At 39.4% G+C, this 18,524-nt stretch overlaps 1 protein-coding gene across 6 annotated transcripts in view; it reads right to left on the bottom strand.

The window, feature by feature from the left end:
* Nucleotides 1-1,649: 1,649 nt before the first annotated feature.
* The window catches only part of myo6a (myosin VIa), a 91,023-nt gene continuing 74,148 nt past the window's right edge, over nt 1,650-18,524 (bottom strand). For 2 of the 6 annotated variants that reach the window (XM_046872613.1, XM_046872614.1), the window contains exons 29-36: nt 17,506-17,541; nt 17,143-17,178; nt 13,834-13,872; nt 12,521-12,633; nt 11,205-11,336; nt 6,788-6,814; nt 3,805-4,026; nt 1,650-3,005 (exon numbers count right to left, since the gene is read on the bottom strand). In XM_046872613.1, the coding sequence (XP_046728569.1) occupies nt 2,806-3,005; nt 3,805-4,026; nt 6,788-6,814; nt 11,205-11,336; nt 12,521-12,633; nt 13,834-13,872; nt 17,143-17,178; nt 17,506-17,541 (805 nt within the window). In that variant the 3' untranslated portion in view covers nt 1,650-2,805. The remainder of the gene's footprint in view (nt 3,006-3,804; nt 4,027-6,787; nt 6,815-11,204; nt 11,337-12,520; nt 12,634-13,833; nt 13,873-17,142; nt 17,179-17,505; nt 17,542-18,524) is intronic. The other 4 variants (XM_046872608.1, XM_046872609.1, XM_046872610.1 and 1 more) reach the window with 4 other exon arrangements.

The following is an 18,524-nucleotide window of genomic DNA, read 5'->3' as shown; positions in this document are numbered from 1 at the left end:
AAGAGACCCATCTTCTGTATTTTTAGTATTGCTCTTTAAAAACAACAAAAAAACAGAAGTACTTTTTATCCGATTACTTGATTAATCGAATAATCGCTAGCTGCAGCTCTAAAAATTAGCAAAACATATTGAGCTAGCAATTACCAACCCCCAGCCTTTTAGACGTTTTCTGCAGCTTGGAACATCTATTTTTCTGTACTTGTGTAAGGAATATACACCCACTCTTCCTTGCAGAACGCTGTGCTGTTACGCTTGAACCATCTGCTTTGGAATTTGTTCCTATTTTGCAGGTAAACATAACTTCTGATGATGGATAATGTTGGCGCAAGCAAAGCCAATAAACCATCTTGCAGGTCCATACTGTCATTTTGAAGTCTCAAGGCTTTGCATTTCTCACCAGCACGCTGACGGTTCTATCTGAAAGCCCACTCGGTCATTAATATGGTATGTGATTTTTGAGCATTGCACCTCATGATTCCCTCCACTCTTCTGGGAAGATGTTCCACCAGATTTTGGAGTGTGTTTATGGATATTTGTGTTCATCAGCCACAAGGGTGTTACGAAAGGCAGGTACTGATGTAGGTGAGGAGACCTGGGGTGCAGTCAGAATTCACATTCATCCCAAAGGTGTTCAGTAGGAATGAGATCAGAGCTCTATAGCAGCAAGATCTTCCTCTCCAAAGCATGTAAACCAGATCTTCAAGGAGCTCACTTTGTGCATCGCCATGCTGGAACAGGTTTTGGGTTTCCAAGTTCAATTTTATTATAGCACCATCTAAAGACGTCCTGTACAATCGAGTCCCTCCAGATTTGTGATAACCGTTTGGAAAAGAACCACATATAGCAGGAAAGGTCAGGTGACCCAATACTTTTGACAATATCATGTTTGTATTGACCATAAGATTCTTTGTTATTTTTAACCAACCCATTCAACATTTGCTCCCCATTTGCTGTTAAAAGAACCTCCACTCTTCTGGGAAGATTTTGGGGAGATTTGTGCTCATTTGGCCACAAGGGTGTTAGTAAAATCAGGTACTGATGTACAGTGAGGAGGCCTGGGGTGTTTTAGTTTCACATTCACCATGAAAGTGTTCAATAGGGTTGAGATACTCCTTTAAAGCAGGGGATCTGGTCTCAACCCTATTAAGTATATATTTTTATTTATTCATTACTTTTTTTTACACCATTGATGTGTACGTTGTCAAGTTGAATAGACTTTTACAGGTAGACTAAACAAACTTGCGGTCCAGCATTTAATATGTTCCTGAGGGAACTCTGATTGTGACTATGTTCCGCAGGTTAAAAAAAAGGAATGTTCTGGACAGGTAATGCATTTATTTCTGTTTTTTTTTTTTTTTAATTTATATATATTTATTTGCATTGTAATGTTTATTAACAATTAAAATTTAACTAAATTTAAAGGTTTAGTTTTCACAGATAATCTTGTTTGCAATTTCAGCAATAAAAATTTTCATTTTTCTAAAAAGGAAACAAAATAATTTTTAATTTCAAGAGACCCGTCACATTTTCTTCTGTATTTTTAACATTTTCAGCTTTGTGCTTGGAATGAAAGCGGCCCAATGAGAGTCATATCGATTATGTATTTGGTTTAGGCAAAAAAAACCATTAAAAAAAACACAAGTCCTTACTCAATTTCAAAAAGTGTATTAGTCAGGTAAAAGTATTGCATACATTTCATTATATATAATTTCTCTAACAGCAACAAAAAGTATAATTTAGACACATCATTAAAAGTTCATTTCGTTCCAACATTTTCTCGAAAGAGCGCACAGACAATTCCAGGAACGATTTCAACGGAACGCAGTCTGGTTTTTCAATTGTACATCTTCAAGGCCATGGTGTAAAACTGTGTAAAAATGTTTCTGTACATTCAGTAGGAGCTGGAAGATCATCGGGTACAGCTTAACGATTATAAGGTTATGCTAGAAAAAAACGCTCGAGGGTGAAAAAAAAAAAAAAAGAGTGCATCGTTTAGAGTTTTAGACCTGAATTTTTTTTTTTTTTTTTTTTAACCCGAGTGTAAACTGACAAACTGCCTTCGTTACCATGAAAATAATTACACAATATAACAATATAAGACTATGGTTATCATTATTAGAACTATAAATTTGTGCAAAAAATTTCAAAAGACACACCACTTTAAAAGCTTCATTTCAGTTTTCAATTTTCTATTCAAGTTTCAATAATAAAGAAGTTTAGTCTTTAAGAAGGAAGTTGTGACAACTATACATATTCGCCAAAGGAAAAAAAAAGAAATATCGTTGAAGGAAAGATAGAATTATTAACACTTGCTTGTGAATATTTTATCAGACAATATACAAAACGGTACGTTCGTAAAACGTGTCACCGAAGGAGTTGCAGTTGTTAAGGCCTCATAGTTACGGTTATGGATTTACCATCGAGGATTATGTGCATGAGGAAGGAATGCGTCAAATTCAACATATATCGATGAAATGTGGGAAATTTAAAAAAAAAAAAGAACTAATTTTAAAGACTAAAAGACAAAATGTCAATAAAAGGGTGAATTAAGAAATTAAGAGTGAATTACTATCTAAATGCTCCCTATGAGAGAATTAAAACTAGAAATATACCTAAAGGAAGTGTGTGTATGTGTGTGTGAGAGCTTGAGCATTATTTGGAATGACTTTCCTGGATGTGTGTGTTCAGTTTCTGCAGTATGGTCAAGATATGGAGTGTATGTGTGCGAGTTTGTATCTATTTAACGGTTTGAGCACCACGGCCAGGGATTAACGCTTGACTGGTCGAGTGCGTGATTGTACGTGTCTACTTGAGCATGTTCTGCAGCATGGCTGTGGCGTAGGTGGGCCGTGCCTGGTGGCTCTCAATAGCTTTTCTCAAATACTGGGTTCCGCCGCAGCGCTCCCAGATCTCCTCGAACTGCCGGGCAAGGATTTCTGCTCCCCGCTTCCGGGTCAGACCCGTCTCCTCTAAATTCAGCTCGCACATTTCCATATCGTCCTTACCTACAAAAAAAAAGTTGAGAGAGAAGCCACAATATAACTTAATTCTTCGTATTTTCTTCGAATTTTAATAATCCCGTCATAAGAATCCTTTTTATATGTTTCTTTTTAAAAGGCGCTTAGCTTATATGGTCGCAATCAAACAAGTCTTTCGTTACAATCTGTATATTGTTATTGTTGAGGCTAAATCTTTCAATCCAGTGACGCCATACTCTAGGGTCACGGCACCACGAATAATGACCAGAGTTGTTATTAACTATTTAAACCCATTTAAACTCATATTCCAAGGATACGCTGAATTTCGAAGCCAATTTTCTGCTTGATGATGCAGCGATTCTGGAATCCTTAAAAACAGTGGAGCTTCTTGACACCCCCTTATGGACTGGCTTGGAGAACCATTAAACATTGGACTTGGGTCTGGTCCCCAAATCCCAGTACCACTAATCTTTCCCTGGAGCAACAAACCATGCAGTCACCATATAAATATAAGAGGTGATATCAAAAGGTCTCAAGATTAGCTCTGTTTATCAGAAAGTACTTCATTTATCTACATTTACACACTATTGCCTTCAAAATCAGTTCCCTTGCACAGCAGTTCTCCCACTTCGAGAATATGTCCTGAAAAGCGCGGAAGTGAGATCACGTTGTTTCCACTGAGAAACATTGCATGTGATGAGAGCTTGCACTGTCCGTGCTTCCTGTGACTGTGCGTGCAGCCCTGTGCTGCCATCTGCTGGCGGGCTACAAAACTAATCTTAAAAAAAAATTCAAAAAATAAAAGTTGTATAAAAGCTGCACTCACCAGCGACAAGCAAAATGGGTTGTTTATCAGGATGAAGCTCCATCTGCCTGGCGATCCACGGCCCGTCGAAGTGTGCGTACCACCACCCCTTCTTCTTATTCTGGGGGTCTTTGTACTGATCCCCGGGGCGGACAAAGGGAATGCGGAAATAGCGTTGCTGCCTGTTCATCAGGATTTCGTGTTGCCGGGCCGGAATTGGAGGAGGCGCCACGTAGTTCTGGGCTGCAAACAGACACGATTCATTGTAGGAAGTCTTTGATTTTTACAAGGATTTAAATTTAGGTTTAAAGGTGGACAGGATGTGGGTTAAAACTTTGAAAATAAATTTGAGCTCAAGCTGCTTTCATCAGTGTGAATAAGATGCTAAATGATTTGGGTTGTTAGTGATCTGAGCGGCTTTGTCCTAAAAAAAATAAATGAAAGGATTGGGATTTTTAATTAAAAAAATATATATTTATACATGTAATTCAATTGGATTATACCGCTTATTCAGCATTATTATAATGCGTCACATGCCGAAAGGAAAGAATAGACGATCGTTATGCACATCGAATATGACGTTATTAAACGTCCAGCTCCTGTGGAAAGCTTATTAAAGCATCCTCGATGTTCGGCGCATCGAGTCGTTTAAACGCAAGCTATTTATCGGAGTGTCAGCAAAATTTGACAGCAGTTAGAAACTAAGAGGAAAAAAGTGTCGTCTCAGTTTTTCTCTCGTCGTGCTGCGCCGCACCAACGATCGCTCCCCAATCTAATCATTACTGATGTGGTTTTCGGTCTGCAATAAAAAAAATCAGTCGGGGTTTTTTTCTAGCAAAGTGCGAGAAAAGTGCAGAGCCGGTCACTTTCGCACAGACCGAGCAGCACAAAAATCTGTAGCGTACCAGTAAGATTAAAAATGCCACATTAGCATATTCATAAAGACCGGGAAAAGAGCAGAAAGTTCCAGAAAAAAAAATAATTTGTACAGAGTTTGGCAACGGCTTCAGCCCAAGTCGTCGCGCGTCCACGTAAACCAGGACGTCTCATGTTTTGTGAGATTGTAGATCATGTATGAACAAAAGTTTGACACCAGACCGTAAGATTCGTAATCGCATTCTAACGAGGGTAGTGTTCAGCAGGTTTGCTTTAGGTGGGTTTAAATCCCACCTCTGCCTTGCAGTGTGTGCATGATGTCTTGGGACCTCGTCCAGCATGTCCCCCTCCCCTAACATCGTTCCCGAGTTCTGTGCGAGAGTCCCTAGATTCTTACGGGGCCCCCAACTGGCTCGGAGGCCAAAAGTGCCAGCATGACAAGAACAGTTTTTCAAATTGGTGACCTTATAGATTTAGAAACGTGTAAAATGTTTCTACTGAAGTACACAGTCATCTGATTTTTTTTAAATATCACTAGAAAAACACTGAAACACAAACTTACAGATGAAAAGTTACACAATATGGACACCAGCATTCCACTCTTCTGGGAAGATGTTCCACTAGATTTTTTGGATTTGTTCCCATTACAAGGGTGGTTAGTGGAGTCAGGTACTGATGTAGGTGAGGAAATGAGGAGGCCTGGGGTGCCCTTATCTCAAAGGTGTTCAGCAGGGTTGAGAGCTCTATCAAGAGATCCAATCCAACCCAATCTTTATGTAGCTTACGAGCTTTGTCGTGCTGGAACAGGTTTGAGTTCAAGTGAAGGGAAGATTTTGTTGCTGCATCCATAGACGTCAGATACAATTGTGCGCCTTCAACTTTCAAGGTAACAGTTTGGGGAAAAAAGTAGATATCGCTTTAAAAGTGAGTGTTTCCCAATACGTTCGTTTAGCGTAAATCAGCACTGATCGCTTGCCGATTGTGGAGTTACGATGGTTCGGCTTGCAATTTTGTTTGATCTTACATTGACGATTGCGATGCGATAAAATTGTAACAATATTTAGTTCCGTGCGGCAGGAATGATGCTTGTTCACGCACCCACTGCCACATACACTTGCTGTATTGCTGTAAGAATTATTTACTATACAGTAATCGCCCTTTTAACGTTCCGAAACTGCCCGCAATAAACGAAAACTATTTTTTAAATGCTATTTTATGTATACAGTACTGTAATAACATTTTACTTTATTTCATAATAAATTTTTTTTTTTTTTATCATAAATTTCATTAATTTAACATAAAACTCCATAAAAAGAATTCCCTATCAGTTTATTTTGGTCTATCGTGTTATCCGAGAATGCAATTCTGCGATAAACCGGGCGATTCAAACCGGGGTAAAGCGGGGGATTACTGTAACTTGGTCAATTACTAACAAATTACAGCCAATCACTTAAATCATTCATCAGTTTCTTTGTTCATCTCCTCGGAGGAACTTTTTTTTTTAAAGAAAGAACCCTTTAAATGATTGTTGAGTTCCAAAAAGTGTGTGTGGGGGGGCAACCCTATCAGGAAGTTAAAAACTTGTATCAATCGAAGAAACCCATTCACTAAAGTTAAACCGTTTAATGTTTGCGGCGTTCGAGAGGCGCAGTGTGTGTTTAAATGCTTTCCCGATTTATTGGACCTTATAAACTCATTGCATTTCTTCCAGACATTATGCGGACACAACAGCTCCTGACATAATCCTTAGATCAAAAACCCACAATGCAATAATACTTTAATCCCAAACTAGTACATCTCCAGCTCTCTAGCGCGTTTATTTTTTTTCCATCATTATAAATCAGATACTGTTTGCTTCTCGATTCGGGTGGTTTGTTTAGAATACATATGCGCCTCACTTTCAAATCCAACATTTGGGTTTCCGAATGTACTCCATGCTGGGGTGCTAAAGATCACTTTGTTTTTTCTTTGGTTAAAATCTTTTTCTTTTGCATGCTACAAGTTTTTTTTAGTCAGAAGCCAGGGAAAGGATGGGGAGAATATAAATCAGAGAAATGTAAAGTACAATGTGGGTACTGAGGGCAGCCCAGCTGTTAGAATTGTTAAACCAACCACGAGGGCCACTTACACACATTTATCACATGCCGTGCACGACCTATAAACAAAAGAGGCACATGTAAACACTTTTATACATAATAAAACCAAAAACAATGCTCAGTATGAATAGATACAGAGGTCACAAAAAGGCTGGAGACACCACCTTTCTTCAGGCAAACGTCCAGACGGTTTTTGATGCTGTTCACGTTATCGTCTGTGCGTTCGCATCCGTGAAAAAAATTCACTATCTAGGTGTTAACAATCGTGTGAAAACGTGTCCCGCGTCTTATTTAGATAAATACATCAAATATGCTAAACTGATAACATATGACGTTATTTAACAGGTAAAATAATTTTTGGTTTTTGATTTTTAGCTTTAAAAGTTATTCTTAAGGAAAATAAATCAGATCTTGGACCATATTTTGAAGCCTGAGTGATAACCCCGAGTCATCGTTGTGTCCAGTTTGAAGAGATATTAAAATAAACAAATAAAATAAAATAAAATTACAAGGTATTTCTTAAACAGCCATAATGATGCAATGCTTTTAAACTCAAAACACTTGAGTTTTGGACAAAACAAATGGCTCGAAATGCTTTTACTTGGGCAATAATACACTTTATATCTGAGCTCTGCTGATTTCTTGATTTCTCTAATTGAATTTTTTTAATTATTTATTTTGTTTAAAGGGCAAATAAAAGTAATATGCATATTGCATGAAACTGCACTATGTGGCAACGTTTTCCTTGCTTTAAGCAGTGCTTTTGGTAGATTGGTACAAATAGTTGCACTTTACAGATTATATAGAAACCGTGACAGACTGACGGAAATATTGACACGTCGAACGCAGGATGCACGTCGTCCCTATGGAACGCATTAAAGCCCGGAAGTCTCCAGTTATCTGTCCATCTGTCCTCTGTTCTTTCATTCGAAGAAAAAAAAAACCCAAGGCTGTGATGATAACCATAAAAGTGGCATTATGGCGTGTGCTGAGTAAGCATAATCATCCAGAGCTGTAAGTAGCCATCGCATCCTTCTCATCACCATGGCGACATGCGGAACAGACGCTCGGCTAGAGGCTTATGAAACCCAGTCCACCCCCGAGAGCTTTTTTTTTTACTTTATTTTATCCGCGAATACGAATTCGCCAAATGATCTTGCTCAAACAAGACCGTCAGCGTTCGCTAACAACAACGTTCGATACGATATCGCATAAAGGACTGTAATCACTGTGATAATGAAGTCAATATTAGGATGTGGTAATAAGGTTCATTATTAAAAGTTACTATTTAAACAGAATATCAAATATAGGAATCTGATACTGGATTATTTCATATTCACTTTCATTAATAGGTAAAATATGAGCTTTTTTTATTTCAGGACTGTAAGAACATTAAACCTTTTTTTAGCATGAGGTACGTGATCTGGTTCAGAAAACACCGGCTAGAAAATTCACTACGTCTCCAACTATATATTTACTAAACATCATTCGGTTTCTCTGATTCACACTCTGTATTAAATGTCATTACTTATTTGCCAAAGAAATGTATTCTTTTATGGTCATCACCACAGATACCAACTTCAAAGATGTGTTTAGCACAAGTGGCTAATCTTCTCCATTTGGAAAAAAACGTACCTATGACTTTTAGAACAAATACGATTTTTTTTTTGCTGAATATGGGCCCCTTTGTGGGATTTTACTTGAACGAGCAAGAACCTAGCCTTGATTTATGTTCTTTTTTTCATCCCGAGTTTGCTGGAGGACTGGTAATTTGCTGCTGCTGCTATAATGCAAGTAATAACAGGACTACATTTTTTATATGTATTTATTTATTTATTTTTTAAACAGACGACGATGAACAGCTCTTATTTGTAGCATGTACTTTACAGCACAGTGAAACAGCGCCCCTGGAGGACAGAGGATTAAGGGCACAGCGCCCCTGCAGGACAGAGGATTAAATGTGGCAGCTTGGCGATAACTGGGCTTGAACCTCCAAACCTTCTTATAAGTAACCCAGAGCTTTAACCAGTGAGCTGCCACTTCCAATAACTTTGTTATTGCAACGATGAGGCCTAAATGTTAAATTAAACGAAAGAACAATGCGACTTTATTGGATATTTTTTTTTGTTTGAATCATCGCTATTGTGTAATAAATTGACAAATTCTTTACATTGCTTTATGGAGAAAAGTATTGGGACACCTGATTATTTCCAGCCATATGTGGTTCTTCTTTAAATTGTAACCATAGAGTTGGAGGCACACAATTTTATAGGACGTCTTTGGATTGTTGTAGCATTCAATTAATTTTAATTTGGATTTAGGAGGAACAATTTTGCGAGGTGCAATGATGATGCTCAGAAGCAAACTGTAGTCCTGAGTCAGTGTAGCAGACTGTTGACATTAACCACAGTCCAAATCCATCCTCAAACTTCCTGTTCTTTCTCCGTAATTTCATGGAACCCCAGGGCGTTGATGAGAAACCATCCCAAATATGTGGAAGATCTTTACTCGAAAATCTAGTGGAACATCTTCCCAGAAGGGTGGAGGTCACGATGAGAGCAAATAGGGACTTCATGTGAAATGGGATGTTCAGAAGCCACATATGTTCAGGTGTCCACCAACTTTAGTCCATGTTGTTTAGCGAGGTTTAGGTCCATGTTGTTACCACATTAGCAAGTCAATCCTAATTTTAACGATCTGACACGTCTATCTCGGGTGCAGGAGGGAAAAAATCTGTATTCTACATTTAAAAAAAACTCATTACTGTATAAACAGGAGATTTTGCCAGATAGGGTTTTTTATTTGGTTGGGGGCAGAAACATAGAGAACTATCTGCTATGTTGACAGATGGTCTCGCTTAATTTTGGAAACTGGCAGATGAAAGGAATGTGTAATTATGGGGTGACACACGCATATACGCTTCCACACACATCTATACATTCTGTATGCACACATACCCACGCACAGCACGACGAATTCCCCTGAGCAAAGCCAAGCGCTTGTGTTAGAGGGCGGAAACGGGTTCGCAGTACGGGAATAAAAACAAAACGGAATCAAAGTGAGCCTGTGAACGACGCCGACTTTTCAGACGCCAAGAAGATACTTGATTTCTGCAACTTCACCCCTGGACTTATGACATATTCCAAACGTCTGGGTGTTGATCCGACAAAGCATTGTTAGATATTTCACTTCCTGTCTATGGAGAGCCTAGTCACAAATTAGACGGACCAGACAAACATTAAAGCAAGTTGAGTTTTTTTAAAATGTATTTGTATTTGCTTATCTGGAGTTTTAATCCCTGATCCCGAAGGGTCTCTGACTGATCCCGCCCACTCCTTCAATCTATTTCTGTTTCTCCCCCGAACGCAAATTACTTTTCTGGCGAACTTCTAGAGAACGTTTTTCGAAATACGAGGGGCGTTGAAGTCAAACCGGGACTTAAGAATCGATCAAATTTTCAAAAGATCGCAAACTGCGTTTAACCCAGCGTTTAACCGACACCTGGAAAGATTAGGCATCAAAAGATTTCAGCAGTCCTGAACCATCTTAGGACCGCCTGCTCCACTTCATCATCAGTGGGCCACCATGACCGCCACGGGTTCGTCGCCGACGGCCATCTTTGAAAAGTTGACACCATTCAAATGTCTAAAAATGTCTTTTGACATTTGAGAGGAGTGGGATAGACCTTTCTATTAACCGAACAAAATAAAAAATCCGCCATGTTAAACGGTTAAAGCGATAAGTGAAACGATTCGCCACCACACGGTTTTCCGCACAGCTTCCGGGTTTGTATAATACGACCGCGGCACGCTTAATTATGGGAATTAGATTCCTCACAGTCTTTTCTTCAAGGGCCATAAATTCCTCTGCCAGCCCACACAAACGTGCAAACGACCGGCAACTCATGCGGAAGTTTAGTTTCCATTCCAGGTCACTAAACTCCAGCAATACAACCCACTCCCACCATTCCTCACTATGGACCTTCATCCACATATCCGCTTATCCGTACAGATACACTGCCACCAAAAAACTCAGCAGCCCGTCTTATTCCTCAGACCTTCCAGCAGCTGTTGCAACACTATGCATAAAAATAGCACGTTGTGGCAAACGGGACAGAGGTCCTGATCCAGATCAGGATACGGCAGCTACAATGCAACTTCTGATTGTTGGTTGCGAGTTCAAATCCCAGCACCACCAAGGTGCTTTTGCAAAGCCTCTTAACCTCCAACTGGCCCTTACAATTAGCTTATTTGTACAACTGAGCAGTTGGGAGTGAGGGGCCTTGCTCACAAGCCCAGCAGTTGCAGCTTGGTGGTGCTGGGATTTGAACTCAAGAAAACTTCCCATTTTACATTTACTTTAGCTTCAAGTCCATCCCATGTCACCCTAATCAGCCATAACGGTTGTGACCTTTTTGAACGTACGGAGCAGTAAATTCCAGGCTCTTACCGTAGTCCGTGAGGGATTTGGGAGTCCTTTGTTCGGCTTCGGCATTACGTTTCTTGTTCTTCGATTTCCAGGCATGGTAGACCTTCAGCCTGCGGTGGAACTCCTCTCGGCACGCAGCCAACAGCTCAATATCTTTAAAAGAGCGAGATGAAAGAATTGGTTTGAAAAAAAAAGGAAGGGTAGGATCAGGATATAAATTGAGTTTTCAGTTTCCCTAAAATTGGGTTCCTGTTGTCCAGCAGCGTTGGAGCTCCGGCTCTTAACATGAGAGCTTGCTTTTTTTCTTCTTCGGTGCAGCAGCAATCAATTTCAACTCGAGCACAATATGGATAAAGTAAAATAAATAAAGACGGTCTCTTTTGCTAATCAAATCAGCCAATGATTCATAGTTATTACGTTCAGAAAGCAGACAAAAACAAAAGAACCCAATTGGTTTGAAGTAAATATTCGTTTGTACGTTGGTAAACCACATCCGCGATCAATTGACCCATCCAAAATCTTTATTAACTTTATTATTATCTTTAAACTCTAATTGTGGTAATTATGTTCTGGCTAATTAGGTGTGGATGTGATTAGTATAGCAGGATTAAGTTGTTTTTGAGGTAATTGTGTGTTCATGCATTGTTTGAAAAGGCTACCCATCTATCCATCCATCCATATGTATATATAATTATTAGTAGATACGCTATACTATTTAGAAAGTGACCAATAATTTGTGACCGATATTTGATATGTAGTTTGAGTTTCTCTTCGCTAAACTGTTTCTCGAGCACGTTCTCTCACTGCTAAGTGAATGACATAGCCGAGGTGTGTCCTGAGAGTCACATAGAATACACATTAACATGGCAGAGGTAGAGCTGTACCTTCCTGGAGACAAGAACAGTGCTTTTGCTTCATGTCCAAGTTTCCAAGTCAACAAAGTGCTGTTGAATCTCTAAGGACAGTGGACACCAAACACTGGTCCGTGGGTCAATTGGTACTGGGCCGCACAGAAGGAATACATAACTTACATTATTTCCATTTGATTTGTTATCTGATTCTGAACAATGTTTTATTTAGGAAAATTTCCGGATTCTCTACATCACATCTGTCTATGACTCACTCTTGATGCATGTCATGATGCCTCAGTCACAGTGGATTCACGTTTATTATTATATTTAGAAAATACCAGTTTTTATGGTCATATCATTTTATTTTGTTGTGTTTATCCGCCACACCCTAAAGGCCGGTCCGTGAAAATATTGTCTGACATTAAACTGGTCCGTGGCGCAAAGAAGGTTGGGGACCACTTCCCTCTTAGGAAGTCTTTGTCTTACCGCAAGAAGTGTTAATGGTGTCTCGGAGCTCTGCGTACTTCCACTTGCTAAGGTCATGCTTCTTGGTGCCGGTCGTGGCCGTCGTGGCCTTCGTGGCTTGGACTTGCCGACCTCTGGAATCGCCAATGCGAGAAAGACAAAACAAAAGCACAACATTGAGGCGTTTAAGAAACGGCACAGGAATTCTCACACCAAGGATTCCCTCTCACTGGAGATAGCAGTAGTTCAGGGCGGGTATTAAAGAGAAAGAACAAAAGGTTAGTTGGGGTGAATTATACCACAATAATGCAATTTATAGGACATTTGGAGGTCATTGTGCACGGTTATGGCGAACAGGCATAAGGATTATAAACATTTGCAGAAAGTAGACGCCCTCGAAACTTTCTGCCTTGATCTGTCTCACCTTCTCTCTTCCTTTTACACCTTTAAATGATAGGATCACAGTATCCGCCTACAATCCTCCCACCCTGCCACTCAGGCAGCACACTAATCGTTGAGCCAGATCACATCTGTGAGCCTAACACTTTAATGGCTATTTAAAGATCTGTGAAGCTTGAGATGTGTAAGAAAGAGAGAAGACAGTGACCTGACACACCTCTGCGGCCCGGTTGATCCTCCGCCGGGCTTTTCAGGCAGCCCACTGAAGCCTTTTAGCTCAAGGGATTAACGCCAGAGCCGCTTGTTAATGTCACTCAGGCACTGTATCTCTAAACAGGTTTAAAACTATCTACTGCACTGGCGCTTCAGCTCACCGGCACAGTAGGGCAGGAAATAGTCCAGCCTCCCTTTATGGACAGCCTCAAGGTCAATACAGTGGACTACATATACATGTATTTATTATTTTAACAGTGGTGAATGAGACAACTATAAGTGTGTGGGTGTGTGGTTGTATATTTATATATATTAGTCTAAAAATGCAGAATTTCGCAAATTACAAGCAGATTTTTCAATTCAATCATCATAATGATTTAAGATTGTGATCATGCAAAATAAATAAATAAATAAAAATATATAAATCATCTGTAAAGAAGGATCTAGAAGGAAGCAAAATCTGAGCCTAATGGAAAAGGGCTCCTGGTGAATCAATTACAACAGTGGTTTAATCGAGACCAATCCGAGGGGCTCAATAAACGATCAATTAAATGGTTCACATATTTATTCACAGTTGACACTTGAATCCAGCATTCGATTCAATCGGAATTTGATTAATTTAATCCGAAGGAATCGAACTTGAGCAGTTATATTTAAGGTTGATTCTTGCTGCCCGTTGTGATTGGAGATTCGACGGAGGTGAGCTGAGCTGTGTGACCCACCTAGCCAGAAGCTCGGACATTTCCTGGGCCATTTCTTCCCTGTATGGCATGATAAAGGCGCACACACACAAAACACACAGTTTAGAATACCGTTCAGTACACGTGAATATCGTCTATTCATGGTATATGAGTGACTATAACTTTATCCCAGAGTGTAAAAAAATATAATTATGTACCGTACCGCGGAAATTCCGGCTTCGGTAATAAAATGCAGTTTCTTTCTACTTATTCTTTCAGACAGTGTCGAAATACAGGCCGTCAAGGCTGCAGACTATTTTGTGTAATCGGTGCCCCAGACAAAACAAAAGGTCCAGAAAGGTAAACCATTTACACAAACACCAACCAATTATTCCACTTAGGGGTACAGACATGTCTCGCTACACTTAGTATCCTGTCCCAATCTATAGTTATAGAAGACTAACCTCAAACATTACCTAAATTATGTAAAAGTTTGTGGACACTTGAACATAAGCTTATGTGCTTTTTGTTTTCTTTTTTGATTTTTTTAAATTTAGTCCTCTTACAATAAGCTCCACTCTTCTAGAAGATGTTCCACTAGATTTTGTGGAGATATTAGCTACAAGGAGAGCTCTCTGGTGGGCGCCTTTCCAACTCATCCCAAAGGTGTTCGATAGGGTTGAGGTCCGGGCTTTACAGCAGGAGATCTTCCAACTTGTGTAAAGCATATCTTCACGGAGCTGTCTTCGGGCATTGGAACAGGTTCGGGTCTCCTAGTTCGAACGAATTGCATCCAAAGACGTCCTATGCAATCTAGCTTCGTGGTTGAGAGTTTGCGGAAGAACCTCGTATGACTGGAAAGGTCAGGTGTCCCAATACTTTCTCCATATCGTGTATCGGAGGCATGAAAAATATTCGAAATGTGATGTGTGTTTATGGCGGAATGAGTACAAATTCCACAAAATCCATTGGAACATCTTCACAGAGGTGTGGGACCTTCAAAAAGCACGTAGGTGTCCCCCGATGGACACTCAAGCTCTCGTTCTATTCGAGTTCCTAAACTCTAATATCCAGCCGTAAGACAAAGCGGACACTGCATGGGTGCAGGGAGGAATGCGCCTCCACATTTATCACTTCCTAATCCTATTCTTTTATTTATGAAGAAGAGATGGCATTAGCCAAGCCAGCAAGGGTCTGAAAGTGTGTGCGTGCGCGCATTAAAACTCGCCGGTCACGCAGCGTTAGCGGCTCTGGAGGTCTAGAGCTATTAAAGCGTAATCCTTTATTAATGATGATATAGCACATTAGCCAAACAGACATCGGGGTGCACCAGCAGTGCTACCCTGGAGAATCAGACTGTGCAGAAAGCCGTGTGTTCTTATTGTGTGTGTGTGAAGCTTAACATCGAAATGTGGGTAGATGTCGGGATATAGATCCCGTGTCTGTGCGTCGCCAAGGTAAGTGAGACAGGTTAAGTTTTAAGGTCACGTCAAACCGTAACTGCTGTGTGTAGCGCTCAAACGACTGGAATTTAATTTCTGAAAAATGTACAGGTTTTTATCCTGCTGGTTAATGCTTATTATTATTGCTATTCTTCTTATTCCTAAGTCCAGAACTTTCCAAACAGCTTCCCAAGTTACATGCACCAAACTACTGACAAGCCTCTTTCCACAACAGAAGCTCAAATCGGCCCAAACTCCCATTAACTTCCAATAAAAGCTTTGGATCTGTGATCATATTACATGGTACTATGAAGTCAATATTTGTATCTCAAGCAATCAATTAACTTTTTTAATTATACACTAATCCCCCACTTTACATCGGTTTAGAATCTCGCTCCCCGCTGGTTTATCGCGGAATTGCTTTTGCCGCATAACTAATTTGTCTCCGCCTCTTTTTTTGATGTCATAATATTACACTTCAACCAATCACAACATTCATCTCGCTATATTCTTGCGATTGTTTTTCTGTGTGTGGAAGGATGATTTATGACTTAAACGATAAAAAAAAAAAAAAAAAACACCTTGAAATTCTAGTAGGAATCTAGGGGTCAGCCATGGTACAGTGCCCCTGGGGCACAGAGGGGTAAGGGCCATAGCAGATCATCCGTCTCTATAACCCCCCTGTCCTCTACATCTGCCTCTTTCAAACCAACTACCTGCATGTCTTCCCTCACCACATCCATAAACCTCCTCCTTCCTGGTGGCTCCATCCTCAGCGTTCTCCTACTGATATACCCCATGTCCCTCCTCTGCACATGTCCAAACCATCTCAATCTCACCTCCCTCACCTTGTCTCCAAAACATCCTACATGAGCTGTCCCTCTAATAAACTCATTTCTAATCCTGTCCATCCTTGTCACTCCCAACGAAAACCTTAACATCTTCAGCTCTGCTACCTCCAGCTCCACCTCCTGTCTTTTACTCAATTCCACTGTCTCTAAACCATACAACATCTCAGGTCTCACCACAGTCCTATAAACTTTCCACTCTTGCAGATACTCTTCTATCACAAATCACTCCTGCTGTCACTCTTCTCCACCTACTCCACCCTGCCTGCACTTTTTCTTATCACTTCTCCAACACACACTCCATTACTTTGTACTGTTGACCCCAGGTACCTGAACTCCTTCACCTTCTCCACCTCTTCTCCCTGCAACCACATCCCTCCACTTCCCTCCCTCTCATTCACAAACATGTACTCTGTCTTACTCCTACTGACTTTCATTCCTCTTCTCTCCAGGGCATACCTCCACCTCTCCAGGTTCTTCTTCATCTCCTTTCTACTCTCACCACAAATAAATATATATATAAAAATATATTTAATATTTATCATAATAATATATTATTACAGTCCAAACCAGCAAACTAACTGACCGTATGGCCGGCGAACCAAATAACGAACCGAATAAATAAATAAATAAATAAATATTACTCTGGTGAGATTAACTAAAGATGGATTTCACATCATGAGCACAAAAAATCCCCAGGGGGAAAAAACCTCCCTTTTTTTAATGCTGTGCTACGAGAAAGCCAGTATTATGCTAATCTGAATCCTCGCGAGTCCCCGAGTGAGCGTGTGTATGTGCGTATATGTGTAAGAGTGTGTGTTTGGCAAGACTACAACGCCTTATGCTAGGTAAGGTTGTGTGAAGCCCTGTTTTGCAGAGCAGCGCGTCTCAAGAAGATCCTACAGAGATCCTACGTGCTCGCAGATGCTACAGTGTGAACGTGTGCTAGCGCCACATGCTAGCGCAATCTGTCCACGGTCGAGTTTTTAAGTTTAAGTCAAGTGTATAAGTTGACGACGGCCGCACTCGGACAGCAGAGATGAAAGCTTGTTTTAACCTACATGGTCAAGCTCTTGAGTTTTTGGGGGGCCGGGACACTGCGAAAATAGAAAACATGGGTTAGATGAAGCGTCTCGAAACTGGACACAATCTGAGCCGGGAAAAAGATTGATCGCTTCTCCCGGGATTTGCGATTCGGATTACATTTTTTTCCATTTGCCATTAATGCAAAAAAAATAAAAAATATCCGTTTTGATTTTCCGATCGCGGCGATGTTTAACAAGTAAACATCCGTGATGTTAATAGCGTTAGTGGGGAAGCATTTGTGAGGCGTGCTTGATGAGCAGATCAGTGATGCATGCTGGATAATGGGATTTATGAGGTCAGATCAGGGACAAGTCGAGTTTGAAGGGTCTGTATCTTACGCTGATCTCTCGGGGGACGACGGGACGCTGCCGTTACTGAGGGGAAAAAGAATAACAACAAACAAATCAGGGGTTAAAATGTTTCCTGCGGGGTGAAGCTCTTCTTCGGAGACATGTCGGATCCTGCGAGCTGCAGAAGACAAGCATCACATTCGCATTCTTATTTAGAACTACATCTTCATCTGGAGGAGGCACATTTCCTGCGTCTGGGAAGGAATTTCTTCACGCTTTTATTGAACAGCTATTGGTCAAAAATAAAAATTAAGTTATAAATAGATAAAAACTTTGTTTCTTTTTAACATTAACTACATTGAAGGTGGTTTAAATCTTTGCATTGTCTTTTCATCTTGAAAACAATGCATTCTTTTAATTAGTTTGTTCAAATACTCTACTGTGTGTTAGTTTTATTTAAAAATTATTATTATTTATTTTTATTTTTTTAGCCGAATGTTTTAACATACCAACAACTTTTAAAATCTAGTACTAATTTTGGGCAACAAAACTTTCAGTGCTATATACTGTATATATTCTCTATTTAATTTGACCAGACTTGACCAGAATTTATTTCATTCCATAAATCCATATTTATAGGTGTTCCATTGTTGAATAATTAAACGAGTAAGTAATAAATAATCTTAATTTGTTTTTGTTTTTTTTATTAAAACTGATTATTATTTAAATCTATTTAACATTGACAGTGTATGAGTTTATATATATATATATATATATATATATCTCATTATTATTATTATTATTATTATATAAATTTTTGTGATTACAAGTTAACATTAAAAAATAATTCTTTATATTGCAAGCTATTAGTTTGTATTTCAAAAATAACAAAATTTACATTTAAAAAAATATGGGTATTTTCTTTTTTGTCTAGTGTTTATTTTTCTGTAGTTTTTTATTATTTAAAATATATAATATATATAATTGTTTTTTTTTATTTTTTAACAGAATTAAAATGATAATTTAATGTGAAAATAATTTATTGTAATTTATAGAATTATAATAAT

Source organism: Silurus meridionalis, chromosome 18 (genome assembly GCF_014805685.1).
Source record: "Silurus meridionalis isolate SWU-2019-XX chromosome 18, ASM1480568v1, whole genome shotgun sequence".
NCBI classification, from domain to species: Eukaryota; Metazoa; Chordata; class Actinopteri; order Siluriformes; family Siluridae; genus Silurus; species Silurus meridionalis.
This window is presented reverse-complemented; position numbering and strand designations above follow the sequence as displayed.